The 15,758-nt window shown below is 36.1% G+C and overlaps 1 protein-coding gene across 1 annotated transcript in view; it reads right to left on the bottom strand.

The window, feature by feature from the left end:
* Nucleotides 1–284: 284 nt before the first annotated feature.
* rsh (Rap GTPase activating protein radish) overlaps nt 285–15,758 on the bottom strand; it is a 33,039-nt gene continuing 17,565 nt past the window's right edge. Inside the window, exons 11-22 of the mRNA XM_018538036.1 lie at nt 11,982–12,084; nt 8,749–8,921; nt 6,184–6,685; nt 5,281–5,677; nt 4,909–5,143; nt 4,274–4,445; nt 3,893–4,132; nt 3,250–3,405; nt 1,888–2,039; nt 1,533–1,636; nt 645–1,166; nt 285–437 (exon numbers count right to left, since the gene is read on the bottom strand). Coding sequence (XP_018393538.1) covers nt 285–437; nt 645–1,166; nt 1,533–1,636; nt 1,888–2,039; nt 3,250–3,405; nt 3,893–4,132; nt 4,274–4,445; nt 4,909–5,143; nt 5,281–5,677; nt 6,184–6,685; nt 8,749–8,921; nt 11,982–12,084 — 2,909 coding nt within the window. The remainder of the gene's footprint in view (nt 438–644; nt 1,167–1,532; nt 1,637–1,887; nt 2,040–3,249; nt 3,406–3,892; nt 4,133–4,273; nt 4,446–4,908; nt 5,144–5,280; nt 5,678–6,183; nt 6,686–8,748; nt 8,922–11,981; nt 12,085–15,758) is intronic.

Genomic DNA, 15,758 nt, shown 5'->3' with positions numbered 1-15,758 from the left:
GCTTAGCAACTTGTGTGATATCGGAGAAATCTATCATAATTCGTGTCAGGTCTTACAGTGTAATTATCGACTTCTACATATCGCGATCGCAACCGGAACGCTCTAATTGCAAGTCATTACCGAAGAGATTTCAATTATTCGCGTATAATATTCGATAACACGACACAGATGCTGCCAAGTTACAAGAAAATAATTTTTCCATCATCTCAAAAAATTCATCACTCCTTTATAGATACGTGTTTTTCACGTCGTTCTTGCGGCACCTTTCGCGTGTTGGTTAACTTTCATAGTCCGCAATCAAAACTTTCTTGATCCTGCAGATTCTTCTGATACGCCTCCAAACAGCTATCGATGTTTCTATATATGCCTGAATTCGCTTGGTACATTAAAGTCTCTAGGATTCTTTCATTCTTAATAACTTTCGATGGTAATACGATCTGGAAAAACAAGAAACAATCCTTTTTGTATTTAGAATAACGGGAAAAATTATTTATAACATTTATTTCACACTAGAAAATAATCGTATCATATAATTTTTAATACGATAAATTGTATAATTTAAAATATAATAATTATATATTTTTAAACTCAAATACTTTTTTATTTTTCAATATTATATAATACATTTTTCTTGTGATATTTACCCTGATTAGTTCCTGGGGTGTTATCTTATGTAACTTGAGATCCCTGCTGAGCCTGTCCATGATACACTTGAACTCCACCTTGGCGTCGATCTTGGTTGATTTGGTTTTGATTCTGTGCTTTGCCCAATTCAGCATCGCCTCGAACTTCTTGACTTCTGGCAGTTCGAGGCCACGACACATGATCATCTGTACCATCGATTCACTCAGAGTGACAAAGTCTGGATGATTGAAGAGCAATTCGGCCCGCGTCTCGATAAACGCGAGGATCATGTTGACTAACTCTGAAGCGGACGTGTAACGCCAGTAGTAATTTTCGAGGGCGCACAACATCACGCAGACAATCTCGACTCTTAGGAATTGCTTGGCGTGATGGAAGCATGCCTGAAGAAGTTCCGGCAGGTCATAATGTTCCGCGGCACATATCAGACCAGGTATGTTGCTGCACGTCAACGGACAGGATCCGGTGTGCAAGTAGTCCAGTAGAATACGGAAAGTCTCTGGATCGAACTCGATGATGTCAAACTGAAAATATTTATTTCTTTTATGGAAAAGTCAAAACTACGATCAATTGTGGCTTCGAAATTTTTTAAATTAATATCTATCATGTTTTTTATAATAAGATATAAAATGGAATAATTTAATATTAATCAATAATTGATGATTGTAAAATGAAAAATATATTAAATATTAGAACTTATATAAAATAATAATTAATCTTACAGAATATATATTACAAAGTATTATACATATCGGATTAATTAATCGGACATAATAAATTATAAATTTCTCAGAAAATTTTAATTTTGCGCGATAACGAACTTTTTAAGAATTCTCTTCCATCGCTTTTCTCAGTATTGAGATACGTATCACAGTTGGCATCTCGCTTACCTCGGTCTGTGCTAATTTGGCTCTATCTACTTTCTGCGCGTCCGCGCAAACGCTGAGTCGCGGTACTGCTAATGACTGGGCTGCTTTATCCTTATCTTTTGCTTCTTTATCTGTAAAAAATAACGTTTAAAAATTCTATTCTTCCACTTTAAAAAAAAAAACGCAATATTATCGTTCAAATATATTTTCACAGCCACCATTATTAAACATTAAGATTACTATTTTATTATCCCCCTCTGCAATTTATTTACCTATAAATTTAATTATGTACTATACTTGATTAAAATTGAAAAGTATATTTATCTGATATAAGATAAAATTAGATCCTTTCCCTCGTAAAGATTGAGACACCTACTACTGCAATCCTGCGAGCTGGCCCATCGCTTTCGATCCTCGCTCTGCAGGGTGCTGCCATGCTTTCTAATGCTCCTTCCCCATCCTGCCGTGATCGTTCCCAATCGTGAGAAGGCCCGTTTTACCATTGGCGATGAAGGGACACTTTTGGGCCTAAACACATCAGAACCAGTATCTCACAGAAACCGCGAAGCGGCACTTCAAGGTATGGAGGTGGGATTTACGGTGTTTTTAACCCAGAGACGAACAAGGACGATTCCGGGTTCAAGGGAGGACTGATAATTAGAAAGGACAGATATTGAATATAAAGTCACGAAACGGAAACGAGACAACGACGAAAGCTTAGTCTCGGAATAACAATTTATACTTGTCAACGTGCGAAGAATCGAAACAATTTGTGCGCATAATTCATCGAATCCATAACAGATATAGAAACTTTTCAATTTAGTCGATACAGTTGACGATTATTACATGAAATTTAGAGTGTAATAAAACAACGGTGAATTGCAGTGATGTAAAATTATTGGCGATAATGCCAATAAAAATAGACGAAAGCATACTTGATATCAACATACTAACGAGTGAAAAAAAGAATATACAAGTTATACAGCGCTTTTTTTTACAAGAGATACAGATTATAAGAGAAAAAGAATGTTTTAGAAAAGATTAACGAGCAAATGACAGACTTCATTCGTAAAATTTTGAACAATAATTATCATTTCTCCTTAATGATCAAAAGCTAGCTTTGCCATGTGAATCGTATCATTCGACAGAATACTGCAAGTGCCTCTTAGAAAAAAGCATGCTACATAAAGTCCAATACACGATACATGGTTTGATTAAATTTGCAACTTTTGCATTGTACGGTAATAAATAAAAAAAATACGAGATAATCATGCGGTGCCATGAGGATAGGAGACATGGATGTGCCGTGAAAAAGATACATATATTACGATATAAATATAAAAGAACATTCGACACTGAAAATTGCAGGCATTAGTCTCACCATTCAGATTTACAATTTATTCTCGTTAGAGAAATCCAATTTTTAATCTCATGTTACATATCGCATTATCCGCACATTCTTGATTTCTCTGATTGAGAATCCATAGCCGTTATAAGCAAACGTTCTAAGCAAACATTCTCAAATTGCCAATCAATTTCATAATATTTTGCATAGCTGCTTAACGATTGTTTGTTCTTGATTTGTTTAAAGATTTTGATTTTCGAAGCTTACCAGTTTTTGTAATGACGCATTCCACTTTAATGAGCAAACTTTGATATCAACGATTCCGAAATAGATTCATGAGACTAACAGATAAATAACTAGCTAATGACAACATTCATAACTATCAAAACGTACCTAGGACTCTCCATATCAGGAACTTGTAGGAAATTCGAGCTCTTCGGCTTCTGTGGGCTGAGCAATGTCGGCGCTGGTCTTGCGAGTAACTCAGCAACCGGTACTTGCGGACTTCCGAAGCCCGCTTGAATTCCATATAACATTTCTTGAAACACTCTGTATAAATGATAATTATGTCACATTTCATAATTCATATCATATCGAATTTTTTATGTTTAATTTTTCATGCTTCCGCTTCGCAAATGTCTTTTACATTGTTAATCAAATTAACAATTTACCGGTCTAATTTGCTGCATTTACTTGTTTATTTATATTTTTTTACTGTTATATTATATTATATATTCATCAATTTGTTAAACACTGAGTTAATTAGAAAATACTCGTTATTACTGAAATTAATGGACCAAAAGAGAGGACAGTTCTGGTCAATAAATTATTATTGAAACACATCTTTCTGCATATAATCAAGTAGTAATTTGAATTTTTTATAGACATTATGGTAATTTATATTTTTGTAAGAATTATTATACTCGTATATATCATGTTTTAAATATAAATTTTATTTTGTTTCATTACGTAACGCGAGCAAATGTTATTGAATCTCGTTATATAATCTTTGAAGAGAAAAGAAAATATTCATTACCTGCTTCTTACTGCTAGAATCGCCCTAACACCGATAAATCGAACTTTTTGTTTTTGATGACCCGGTACGAGGAAAGACACGTCAAAAAGACTAGTGTTTAGCGTGACGTTCGCTGAATTATTGAGGAACACCCTGGTGAAGTCCTTTGCCAATTGATCATAATCTTCGAACTGATCTCGCACTGAATCCAACAGTGGTGAGGACGGTCTCATGTGTCCAATCGGTCGCCAAGAACCTCGTCTAAGAATCAATAATCATACTATTAGTTTCATGTAAAATATCATATTTCCAAATTCTTTTTTTTTTTTCATAAATAACCATTTTAATCGCGAACTACATATTATGTTTAATATGTATTACTTTGTTATGATCGCGTCTCACCTGTATGGTTTTGGAATCTGGCCTGTTTCCGCATGATTAGCGAGATTCGCTACGATATCCTCCAACATTTGACTTCTCGTTCGTTCCTGCATCCTTGCGAATTTCGGTGCAGAATAACTCGCCCTTTCGCCGTTCACAATCTTCGTTAATATCCATTCTCGGAACATCGGACCTGTTGCGCCCGAGAAACCCAATTCGATAGATAAGTTCAATGTGTAAGGGAGATTTTAAACTGAGACAATGCTAAAATAGCAAGCCAATTTAACCTTGCCATTTATATTATCATTATTTCGTGTGATTAAAAATTCGATAACTGCAGCGCAACATCAAAGTAGAAATTAACGAAGTAATATCAAATTTGCTAAACTTGTCGCAAACCATATATATGTAGATTTATAATGGAAGCTGTATTATTATGCAAATTATAAATTTATCAATATCTATATTGAATATATATTTATATTGCCATTTAATGCATACATAATGTCAGCGATTAAATGTTAAATAAAATATTTGTGCTGTGATAGGAAAAAAACATAAACTTTCCCTGCGTTGCAACGTTTTATGTAAATTCTATTTTTCAAATAAAAATAATTTCCCTTAATCACGTCGATTTCATGAAAATGCAATAATACCTTTTTCAAAGACACTTTGCTCCCATAGATACGGTTTGTAGGCCCCAACTTCATCTCTTGTAACTACGGATACCTCGTATCTCGTAATTTTCCGCTTTATTCGTGGACTCACTCGCACCAAGATAAACGTGTGCAAAAAGTGCGACTTGATACAAGCTGGACTGAAGCTCGTGTTGTCGGCTTCCAAAAATACGACACACACTATATCGTTGCCAATGTGCCTTTTTCTTTGAAGCTGCGCGAGCAAAGAGTAAAGATTTTCAATTAAATTCTTGGCACGTTTTATCACTAAAATCTGTATTATCTGTCGCGTTAAATGAGAAAATTCAAGAAAAGTACACAATTGAAACAACAGTGCAATAAATAACTCACTTTTTGAGGATCGTGTTTCTCGTAAGGCAATAAGGTGGACACGTGGAACATTATCTCGATGCCCCTCCAGTTGGTGTAGACAGAATATAGGCCCGTCAAATCGTGTACGGTGTCAAGACCACCTTTGTACTTGTCAAATCCCTTCAATCTAATCTTGTCCCCGAGAATCTGCAGGAACTCCTCGAAGAGTAGCGAATTATCGTTGTTATCGAGTATCTCCTCCTCGCTATATTGACCTTCCTGAACATAAATCATCCCCACTTTCAGCTCGGACTTGATAAAAACTTGATCGAGCTTTAGAAGTTCTTCAGGCGTATCTGGTAATTGGCCCAGGGTTAACGGCGGATTGATGTTCACCTCCTTGCCGAGACTTCGTACCACTTCTTCTCGATTATACCTGCCAAAAAGATCTGTCATGTCTCATGTATCTTCGATATATTGATTATAACATGCATTTAATCAACAATTTTAATTTTTTGAAGATGTTTATAACTGCTGAAATAAATGGTTAGTTCAAAATTCCAATTTTACATACTTATATAATTAACAACGTCTTTTATTACAATATTCATTATACTTTTGAGACTTTCACGAGTATTTTCTTCATGGAAATGCGCGGTTTACGGTTTATCTCCGTGTCTTGATACATCATTAATTGCAAACGTTTCATGAAATACAAAATTCGCCAAATGTTGGTGTTTAATGATGTATCAAAACACGGAGATAATCCGTAAACCACACAAGTTTTATTATTCTAGGAACATCTAAAATATTTATTTAAAACTAGATAAATTATTATTCAGTATAATAATTTATTTACTCTCTTAACGCATAAATTAATTTTTTAGAAAATTTCTAAATACGATATAAGTATGTGAGAATAAAATGTGATTCAGAAATTACCGATCGGCGAAGACGCAACTGGCAGGGATAAGACCATGGACCGTGTAACTGATGGCTCTGACTAAAATCCTGAATTGGTCACGGTTGTTAAGCGTCTCTTGTTTAATGCTGAGTATCACCGGTCCCAGATCCTCATCGTTTGTAAAATAGTTCCAATGCTCCGAGCCATAGAAATATTTCTCGTAGGTCTCCTGTTCGACGGAGGTGAGCTCGAAACCCTGATTCTTTTCCCATTGCTCCTCGATGGTAGTCTTCTTTCGAGGCGGATCATCCGTATCACCTTCATTTTCCGCTTCGAACAAACAAGAGGTCTTGTCCTGCCGTTTCAATATCGACGAACGATCCTCCGCACTCTGTCCCTCCGCCTGTTCGGGATCGGTAGCCTCGTGTTCGCTCTCACTTTCGTCCCAGATTGTGTCCGACGTGATCTGTTGTCGCGAGCATTCGATCCAGTAGCCGGGTGTTGGTATCAGGTTGTGCGGGAACTCTTGACAGAACTCGTCTATACAGGGAAATTTTCAACTTGTATCGATTTCTTGTATCGAATTCTAATTTACTTATTGTAAATGTTATTTTCTAGAATGAGCAGTGATGAGTAAATACCTAGAAAGAAAAATACGAGTACAAAGATAAGAATAAATTGTTCAAATGAATACCAGAACTTTATATGATAAAAGCCGTACTTGCCGAAATTCTGTGAGCTATTTTGATTATACCTTTGAAAAGTGGAAGTTTCGTAGAGAGAGCGCGAGAAATCATTAAAGAATACAATCACAGAGAGTAATATCATAGTAAAAGTTATTACATTGTCGTGGTACACGTTGTACGTAAATGCAATAATCCTCAACGTTTTCATCATGAAGCGCGCGAACGTCGATTGGGCAATTTCGCTCAAAGCGAGATTAACGTTAATTAAACCCGTTTGACTAGCGCTCTTCTCGGCGGAGCAAATTGGTGGGCGATGGCGCCAATGGTGTCTTTGTTCTCCGCAGATACCTAAAGGATCGGTTGAATCATTCTCGAGGTGAAAAGGGGTTTGTTTAAAAATCAGTGAAACAAACAAAACGAGGAGAGAAGAGAGAGATATATATATAAAGAACGAGAAAAACAAATTGAATAAATAGTATCCAAAGACAAGCACTCTGCCTGAAAATCATTAAAAGAGAAATCCGATCCGACAAAATAGCGCCTCGAGAACGAATCGACCGTAAGGCGGAACCTAGAGAGAGAAAGAGAGAGAGAGAGAGAGAGAGAGAGAGAGAGAGAGAGAGAGAGAGAGAGAGATGCGGAGAATCTCTTGAAGAGATTTTCCTTCCACAATACCGGACTCACGTCCACTTAAGTACGTATCTCCGGTAATATGTTTCCTCTTCGCCCGCGCGTGCTCTGTCGCCTCGTTTTATCAATCTTCCTCCTTTCTGTTGCTTCTTCCGACGCGCGGCTGTCGATGATACCGCAGTCGATTCACTGTAAGGTAGAACACCAAGCTGTTTACAAACAGGGCTTGGTATTCGAACTTAGAGTGAGCCGCCCGCGGTGCTTTCCTCTTCATCGTAGCTCCACTGCTGCAAATCGACCTAATTACCAGGCTCTTTGTTCGCATATAATGACCATCCGTATCTCATTGGGAATCCGAATTTCGACACGGTGCTGGTTCCATACCTCCTTTGAGGAGCGCGGAATTTCCTCAGTTCACGAAGCAAAAGGACCGTATCAAAGGAATAAATAATTCCTTAATTATTTTAAGTAAATATTAACTAATATATATAATACAAGATAAACAAATATTGTCACTTTCATCGATTAGAATTTTATGCTAATAATAATTTTCATAAATGTTATTTTACACTTTGCCTTTATGATTTGAAAGTTGCTTTTCAGGATGGCACTGATATTGGTTTAAAAACCATGAGGGTAAAATGTGAAATTTACAAAAATTGATATTGAGCATAAATCCGATAACCGAATATATTTAACAAACAAACTCTTATTTAAACCGTGAAATTTCAAACACCGATGAGAACAAGCTATTTACAGTCCAGCTTGACCGTAAATGGTTTATTCTCATTGGTATTCGAATATATTTATTTATCCTATGATAATGTTATTATTACATGTGTCAATAGAGAGAGAAATTTATAATATAAAAATTATTTCAATAAAATTGCAAACTAATACCTGAAGATTATATCAACGCTTACACAATCTAATTAGCTTTCAAATTATATCTATAGTATATGCGATGATCCAATTTTAATTCAATGTATTTAACTGAAGAAACGCGATGACTATTTTTTTTTTTTCATTAAGATTTCTTTGTGACTCCTGTTTCCTGTTACGGAACACTTACATTCGATACCAGTCGAATCTGGCGTGACGATAAATAACTTCGCTCATATAATCGTGAGTAATCCAAGACAGGCGGAACCACCTGTAGCTTCATCTCATACATATGCACTCTTCCAAAAGTCGGTGGCACTGGGCTCGTTCACGAAAATGCAGCCCGATGATAAGAGAGAGAGAGGAAGAATGAACGATCTCGATAGCGACGATGAAAGCACTTACCGGAGCACGCCTGAGGTGGCAACGGGAAGATCAGGGTGGTCGAAGACTTTCTTCTCGCAACTGCACAGCCTAAACTTTGTGGTTTGAAGCTGCGCAACTGCTGCATGAAGTCCGAGCACTCCATCAGCGCCACGTCGGCAAAGTGCAGATCGCAAAGTATCTGGTTCTTGAATCTGAAATACACAGAACAATTCTCAGAATTATTCGTCGAAAACGAATTTGCTGCTTTCCATCTTTCAAGAATTATAACTAGGTGTTTATGGAGATGGGCTGCATTTACAACATATAAAAGTGAACAGCTAATGGCAATGAATGGTAATAAACATTTGTTCTTATTGTATAACATCTTTTTAATATTAAATTTGCACTCACTTGTCGTGAAAATTATAAAAACAAATCAATATTTGGAATAAAAATTCAACGGGTTGATTATAAAAAAAATAATTAAGTAGACGGATTCTCTGATTCTGTTACGAGACATTTAATTAAAGATAGAAAAAAATCTCTCCGATTGACGCTTTTCATTTCAACATGATGAAGCTCGCGAACTTAAACAAATCTTATCATGGATGAAAACAATCAAGAGAAACGAAGTTTCATGAGAGAGTTCAGATCGCTTGATAAACGTGAATCCGTTGTTACGTCTCGACGGTGGCTGTTATTGGAACACGTCTCTCCCTTATCTCTTTTATCGTTCGCTTTTATCGCATGGATTTACGCGATACCAATTAAAATCATGAACTATATTGAGTTTCAATATAGAAACTGTGATAATTCATAAAAGAGCACATTTGATCTCTTTACAATTTCTTCAATTTCGATATTATACTCTTAATTATGTCGTAATATTTGTTAAAATTCATATTAATATTTTGCGAGTTGTGTATTCCATATAAGAGCGATCGCGACTGCCACGGACATAAATCATAAAAACATTATTTCCTAAGCTTCATATGACATTTCTATTTATATTTCCTGTGCGATAGGAGATAGCTTCATAATAGTGATGCATTAGCGACTTGCGTAAAGGTTGTAAAACGGCTGGTAATCGCATAACGTTACATTAAAACGTCCATTCCAATTCGGCCTGCATCTGACAGGATTCCGCACGTTATTTCCACAGAGCCGTCGGTCCGCGCGATGGAATAATAAAAATATTTTTCGATAATCCCTCGCTCTCCGCGGAGAAAGCTTGTCGAGGGATGACATTATGACGCACTCTGTGACGCGGCGTTTTCAACGTGGCAGCTCGACGATAACGCCCGTCGTAACGTTCGTTGAATCACAAATGGGCTTCTGAATCGGCGACCCGATATAGAAGATATATTATTCGTCCTTTTATCCACGGGAGATTACGTTAAAATCGCCGATTCAACTCCACGTTGCACGTGACTCGCGATCGAACGGCGCCACGGGATGACTTTCCGATCGAGTGAACCTCGCGATGATCCCCACATATGTGACGTAAATGTTCTCGAATGGGAAACGCAATAGATGGGGCCGGGCATTCTCTTCGAGACCGAATCTCATCGGCCATGTAAATTCGATCGAATGTACGAGGGTGTGTGAAAGCGCGATATTCGCGCAGAGACCGGCATTCCGACCGGTCGAACAGCTTTTGCGCGACGCTTGATAAAACCGGGATGATTTTTCATGAAGAGCATGTCGCAATTTCATTGGATTTCAATCGCGTCCGATCAAATTAATCGGAGACCGAATTCACTGGTGACGAACGCTTGATTTCGCGTTTTGTCTTCCGATTGTCCGTCGTGTTTATCGGACGCGTGGAGTTTCTACGTTCGTCGGCGAGAGTATAGTGAACGTCGGACGGCGACGTGATGCATGGACGGGCGAAAAAAGCGCCTTCCTACTGTCGCGATCTATTGACGTCTTTCTCGCCCCGGCGAACAAAGTGTTAAATCGTGAACGGAATCTCCGTTTGCATGGCGATGCGTTACAAAAGCGCAGCTTCGTGACTGGCTCCTCAGTTGACTGAGTTTCTCGCGCTATACAAAGGGTATGCACGTGTTACAGTTCTCATACTTTATTTCATCTGCGGATTTACTGCGCAAATTGGTTACAGAATTTCTATTATATATAACGCATTTTAAAAGATGGAAGAAATCCGTTTTAAGAGGTGAAAGAAATGTACGCCGTTTATTATAATATATTCGTATAATAAGATGACACACACATACAAATTGCAATAATAATAAATAGAGTCATGTTTCTTACTAAAAAAAAAAATAGATCAAATAGTTATATTTATCAATTGTGTTACTTTGCGCGTCTGTGAGATACAGATCAAATAGTATTTCGCGTTCTATTTCATCACGTATATCTCGAATATTCCCTACTCAATCTCCAAGACAAAAATATCTTGAGAATTTAGCATCGTGGGACTGCCCGTGTCAAGGATCTTGTTTCATAAGCGTCGGCTTAATTTTTAAAATACGTAAAAGAAGTCGAGAGAGTAATGGCATAGGGCAAATAACATGGATGTAATCCTGTTGAATGTCGTATAGTTATTGATGTCCCTCTCCGAGAAACAGTGTGAACAGAAATTATTTTCGCGCGCTACATTTCGCAACGCCAATGTTATACCGTAGTCAACAATAAAACTGCTCGCTCGACCGTATGATTTACCGTTAGTCTGAATAATAATACTTTTAAATACAAAATGCAAAGCGTTTATTCACCGAACGTCCATTTTGTGCGCGGCTGAATGCAGATTGCGTGAAATCAGGCCGGGGGTAATAAAAAAATAATAAATCGACAAACCAAATAATAAATGATAACCTGGATGATGAAATTGTAATTTGTGACTAAGCATTTTTTTTTGGCAATTTCCGGGACATGCATTACCTTTCTGCATAATGTGAAATACAAAATCATAAAGTTTCATGTGCAAACATTATAAGCAATGAAAAATTGAAATTGTTCGAAATTTCAGGTGTCCAAGAAAAAGTGTATCTCAAAATCTTTCAGAGACACATTCTTTCTAAATAGGTATCTCAAAAATGGTATTGTATCATTAAATGAGATCGTTACAGTCACGTTAAGAGCATCGATGAAATGGGAGTACAATAAAACAAGTATGAAACTAGAAGGACAAGAGGCGTGCTTCACACTAATACGGTACAGCTTACGACAATACTGATTAAGGATAATATTGTTTTACGAGTTCGCCGGAAGCGTAAACCGCACAGAGAGTGCGATTCTATCTTACTCACCGTCTCGCCCGCTTTTGATTGGGTCCCGTGAGATTCAGGCCGCAGCTGTTACATTTTAGGCACTCCTCGTGGTAGTGGTTGTTGTCGTACAACGGCGACGGTTCTTGAAACAATAAGCGCAGAAATAGAGTAGTCTCTAAAGGACGAAGCTTAGTACATACGATATCCAGGTAATTGCTTGCAGCGATAAATGTCGGCACAGGAAAAAAGCCATAAAATCTTTTAATTATTTAAATTTATTTTAATTGCGATTAAAAAGATTTTAATTTTAATTAAAATAAATTATCTCTTATAACAGATATTTAAAATGTCTGTCGCAAGATAAATTCCTGCATCTGTCAAAAATTCTGAATATTATATTTAAAGACTCTCAAAAGTCATAGTCATACAAGAAATATGGCAGCAATATTTGACTCTATATTACAGAGTATATAGACTTCTATAAGTTTTATGGTTTATCCACTACAACACATACTTTATAATAAACAGCAATTGCTACCATATTTGTCTTGTGAAAAGACTATGTACTATACATAACCAGACTCATGAGACTCTCTATTCATATTTGCGCTAAAGGAATCGTAAATATCGATTGTAAATAAATTTCATTTTTGTAGTAATTTAAACGTTTCTCTCTATGTTCATACGGATTTTTTCCTCATTTTCGTATTTTTTTTATTCTACAAGCATCTACCATGCGTCGCGTAATATCCTCTTTCTCATTATCGCCATTAAAACCTCCCGGCTGTTCAGCAGAACTTGCGCATCATCCCTTGTTCCGCTTACACTATTTTTCTACATCTGCCTGTTTCCCGATACTCTCACCCCTCCCCTCTCGTTCTTGTGTCCTTACTTAACTACTCTTTCGCGATGTTGTGTCGAGCTAAGCTGGGGTGTGGTCGACGCTCTCGTGACACCACACCACAATACATCATGGCACACCGGAGGCCGTAAAGAATTCCAGCGCATGCCAGGCATGGAATTTTGATATCGAGGGGAAAGTAGGCGTCACAGCGCGGCGCCACGCCGATCTCATCAGAAGCAGGACGGCGCGACGTTCGTGACCGCTGCGATATGTACTAATTGCACGCATGCACGCACGCACATCCTGTCAATGAAGGCTCATACATGCATGCTCTATTCCGTGACTGCAGAATTAATGGAGTTGTTAAAAATATCATACTTAGTAACGTAGCTCCCATTCTTAATTCTATACTTGGCAAAACTAAGGACGTGATCTTAAGATTATAGTGTAATAAAAAAGAAATCTGATGAAATGTGCATGAGTAATTTGAAAATTAAAAAAAAATTTTAATATCATTACTTAATTAAATTTTTTGCAAAATAAAATATTTATAATATTGTATATAATTAGAGAATATTAATTTATAAATGTTATACTCCTCTCGAAAGCAAATGCAAAACGATTTTTAAAGATCTACGCTAAAAAGTTGATATAAATATTCATGCATGTTTATGTGCAATAATTTTATTTAAAATTATTCAAAATTGCTTAAAGAATCACTAAGTTCTTCAGACCCATTTATATCAATTCAGAAATAATAACAGAAAGTCAGAGAATATCGTATACTTGGCAACATCCTTTCCTGCATATAAAGCATAGATATGTCGACTTGAGTCTCATTGTTTAACTTGGTTTGTTAGAAAGTTATATATAATGTGATTATTATTACGTTTTAACAACGACGACATATGTCTTGAATAGAAATGAAACTCGTTCCTGGTAATTGAATTTTGATGAGTTAAAAGTGTAATAGTTTCTATCACACAAGATATTTGTTTTAAATTAAACTCATGTATATGTATAAAAAATTGTATTTTGTACAATTTTAATTGGAACAACGTTTACACAATTCGAAATGTAATATGATGTATAATAATATTCTATAGTATAAATATAATATGTTATCACAATAAGTAGTAAAGTAAAGAAAAATGCTTGCTTCTTAAATTTGTAAAATATTATTTCAGTAAATTACAATGGAAATGTTTTTAAATGAATTATTTTTATTTACAAATATATATTAGCTACAACATAATCTTATGTGGCCTAATGTTTTATTTCTTTTAATTTTATTTTTCGACTGAACTGCGACGCAAAAAAGATACATAAAAAAAATTAAATATGTAAACAGTTTCACAAAACGTTTTTAACAAAATAAATTTATAAAATCGACATTATTTCGAACGCATCCTACACGAATTATAATGAACGTTATTAATATTTATATGCTCTATCGAGAAAAGTTTAAAAGGCACCGATGAATTTGAAATATAAAGTAGCTACGTTGCGACAATCTCGTTACAAGTTTTCACGGACCGCAATATATTTCGTGCAAAATATCTAGATGACGAGCGAAATTATACGTGTCGGAACTCTGTGGCACGTGATATAAGATTATGCTGGATGATATTTCCCTTCAACCAACGCATTATATTCTTTTCACCCTCGATTTACGCTATTATCTAATATAATTTACATGCAAGCCTTATGCAAAATATACTAGACTTCAAACTTTTCTCTTCTTTCCCGATACATCATAGGAGTCAAAATAAATCCTACTACTTTGCATGATCTTTTTGTTATAAATAAAATTTAGCATAATCTATTAATTACCATTATTAAACGTAAGCATAAAATTTTTAACATACTGTTTGTCATCAAATATCATTGAAAAGTACTTTACATCCCGCATGATTTTTGGCGGAAATAAAAATTGAAAATTTTGAAGGATAACGCGATGAAATAAATTCGCAAAAAAATGTGGAACAAACATGCCCGCATCGTAACACGGATCGACGAAATAAAATCGCGTACCGGCACAAACGAAACTGCGGGAAATGTCGATTAATCCGCAGTTTACATGTGGCGATATATATTTCAACACCCCCGTCACAGTAGCGTGGTGTATATACGTACCTCTTTAGGTTTCATTTTTTTTTTTTATCTTGAAATACGGCGCGCGATGCAAATCTCGTCTAAAATATGCAAGAGCTAGGTCAAATTCTAACGAGCGTCTACCACCGAGATAAAACATGCACTTTATCACTATTTGAAGTAAAGATTCGGAAAAAGTAGGAAGCTACGAAGAGAAGTCGCTCTACGTGTAGACTTGCCGCGACGGTTCTTTTTACTCCCATGATGATTATATTCGAAATAACCTTGTTCTTATTTCCATCGTCCATTACATCGACAAAATAGAGTATCAGAAAATGTCAAGTAACATGGAACGTGCAATCAACACTTTGCAAAAAAGAAGTTGTAATATCTCTCCTTGTATTTCCAATCGCAATCCTTTCAGACTAGATGTCTGAAAGTTGAAAAGTGTTAAATAAAGTAAAGAAAAATGATAGCGTTAGAGGAGCGAATAAAACAAAACTTCGGTGTAGTCATTGTGCCGAAAGTATTCGAAAATATTACTTTGGAGTTGCGTGTTTGTTATTCCAGGCAGGTTTTTAGTAACGAAGGAAATTAATAGTGTGCACGCACGAACGAGGTGATATTGACGCAGCCTTTATCAGTACTTTAACACGTTAACAACGGATTCGATCTACCAGGTCGAAGTTTCGAATTTTTGGACTCATTTCGTTCAATCGGAGGCCCTAGCTTTTTGACAGTGTGTGTTTTATTTCTGTTTATTTTTTTTTTTTTCAAATTACACTTAAAAATATGTAAAACAAAAAATGATTTTCAGACATCCGAGTAAAACTTTTACTCCTGCATAAAACATTTTATTCTCATTTGATTCCGTGGCT

The sequence above is a fragment of the Cyphomyrmex costatus genome, unplaced genomic scaffold (genome assembly GCF_001594065.2).
Source record: "Cyphomyrmex costatus isolate MS0001 unplaced genomic scaffold, Ccosl1.0 scaffold192, whole genome shotgun sequence".
NCBI lineage: Eukaryota > Metazoa > Arthropoda > Insecta > Hymenoptera > Formicidae > Cyphomyrmex > Cyphomyrmex costatus.
This window is presented reverse-complemented; position numbering and strand designations above follow the sequence as displayed.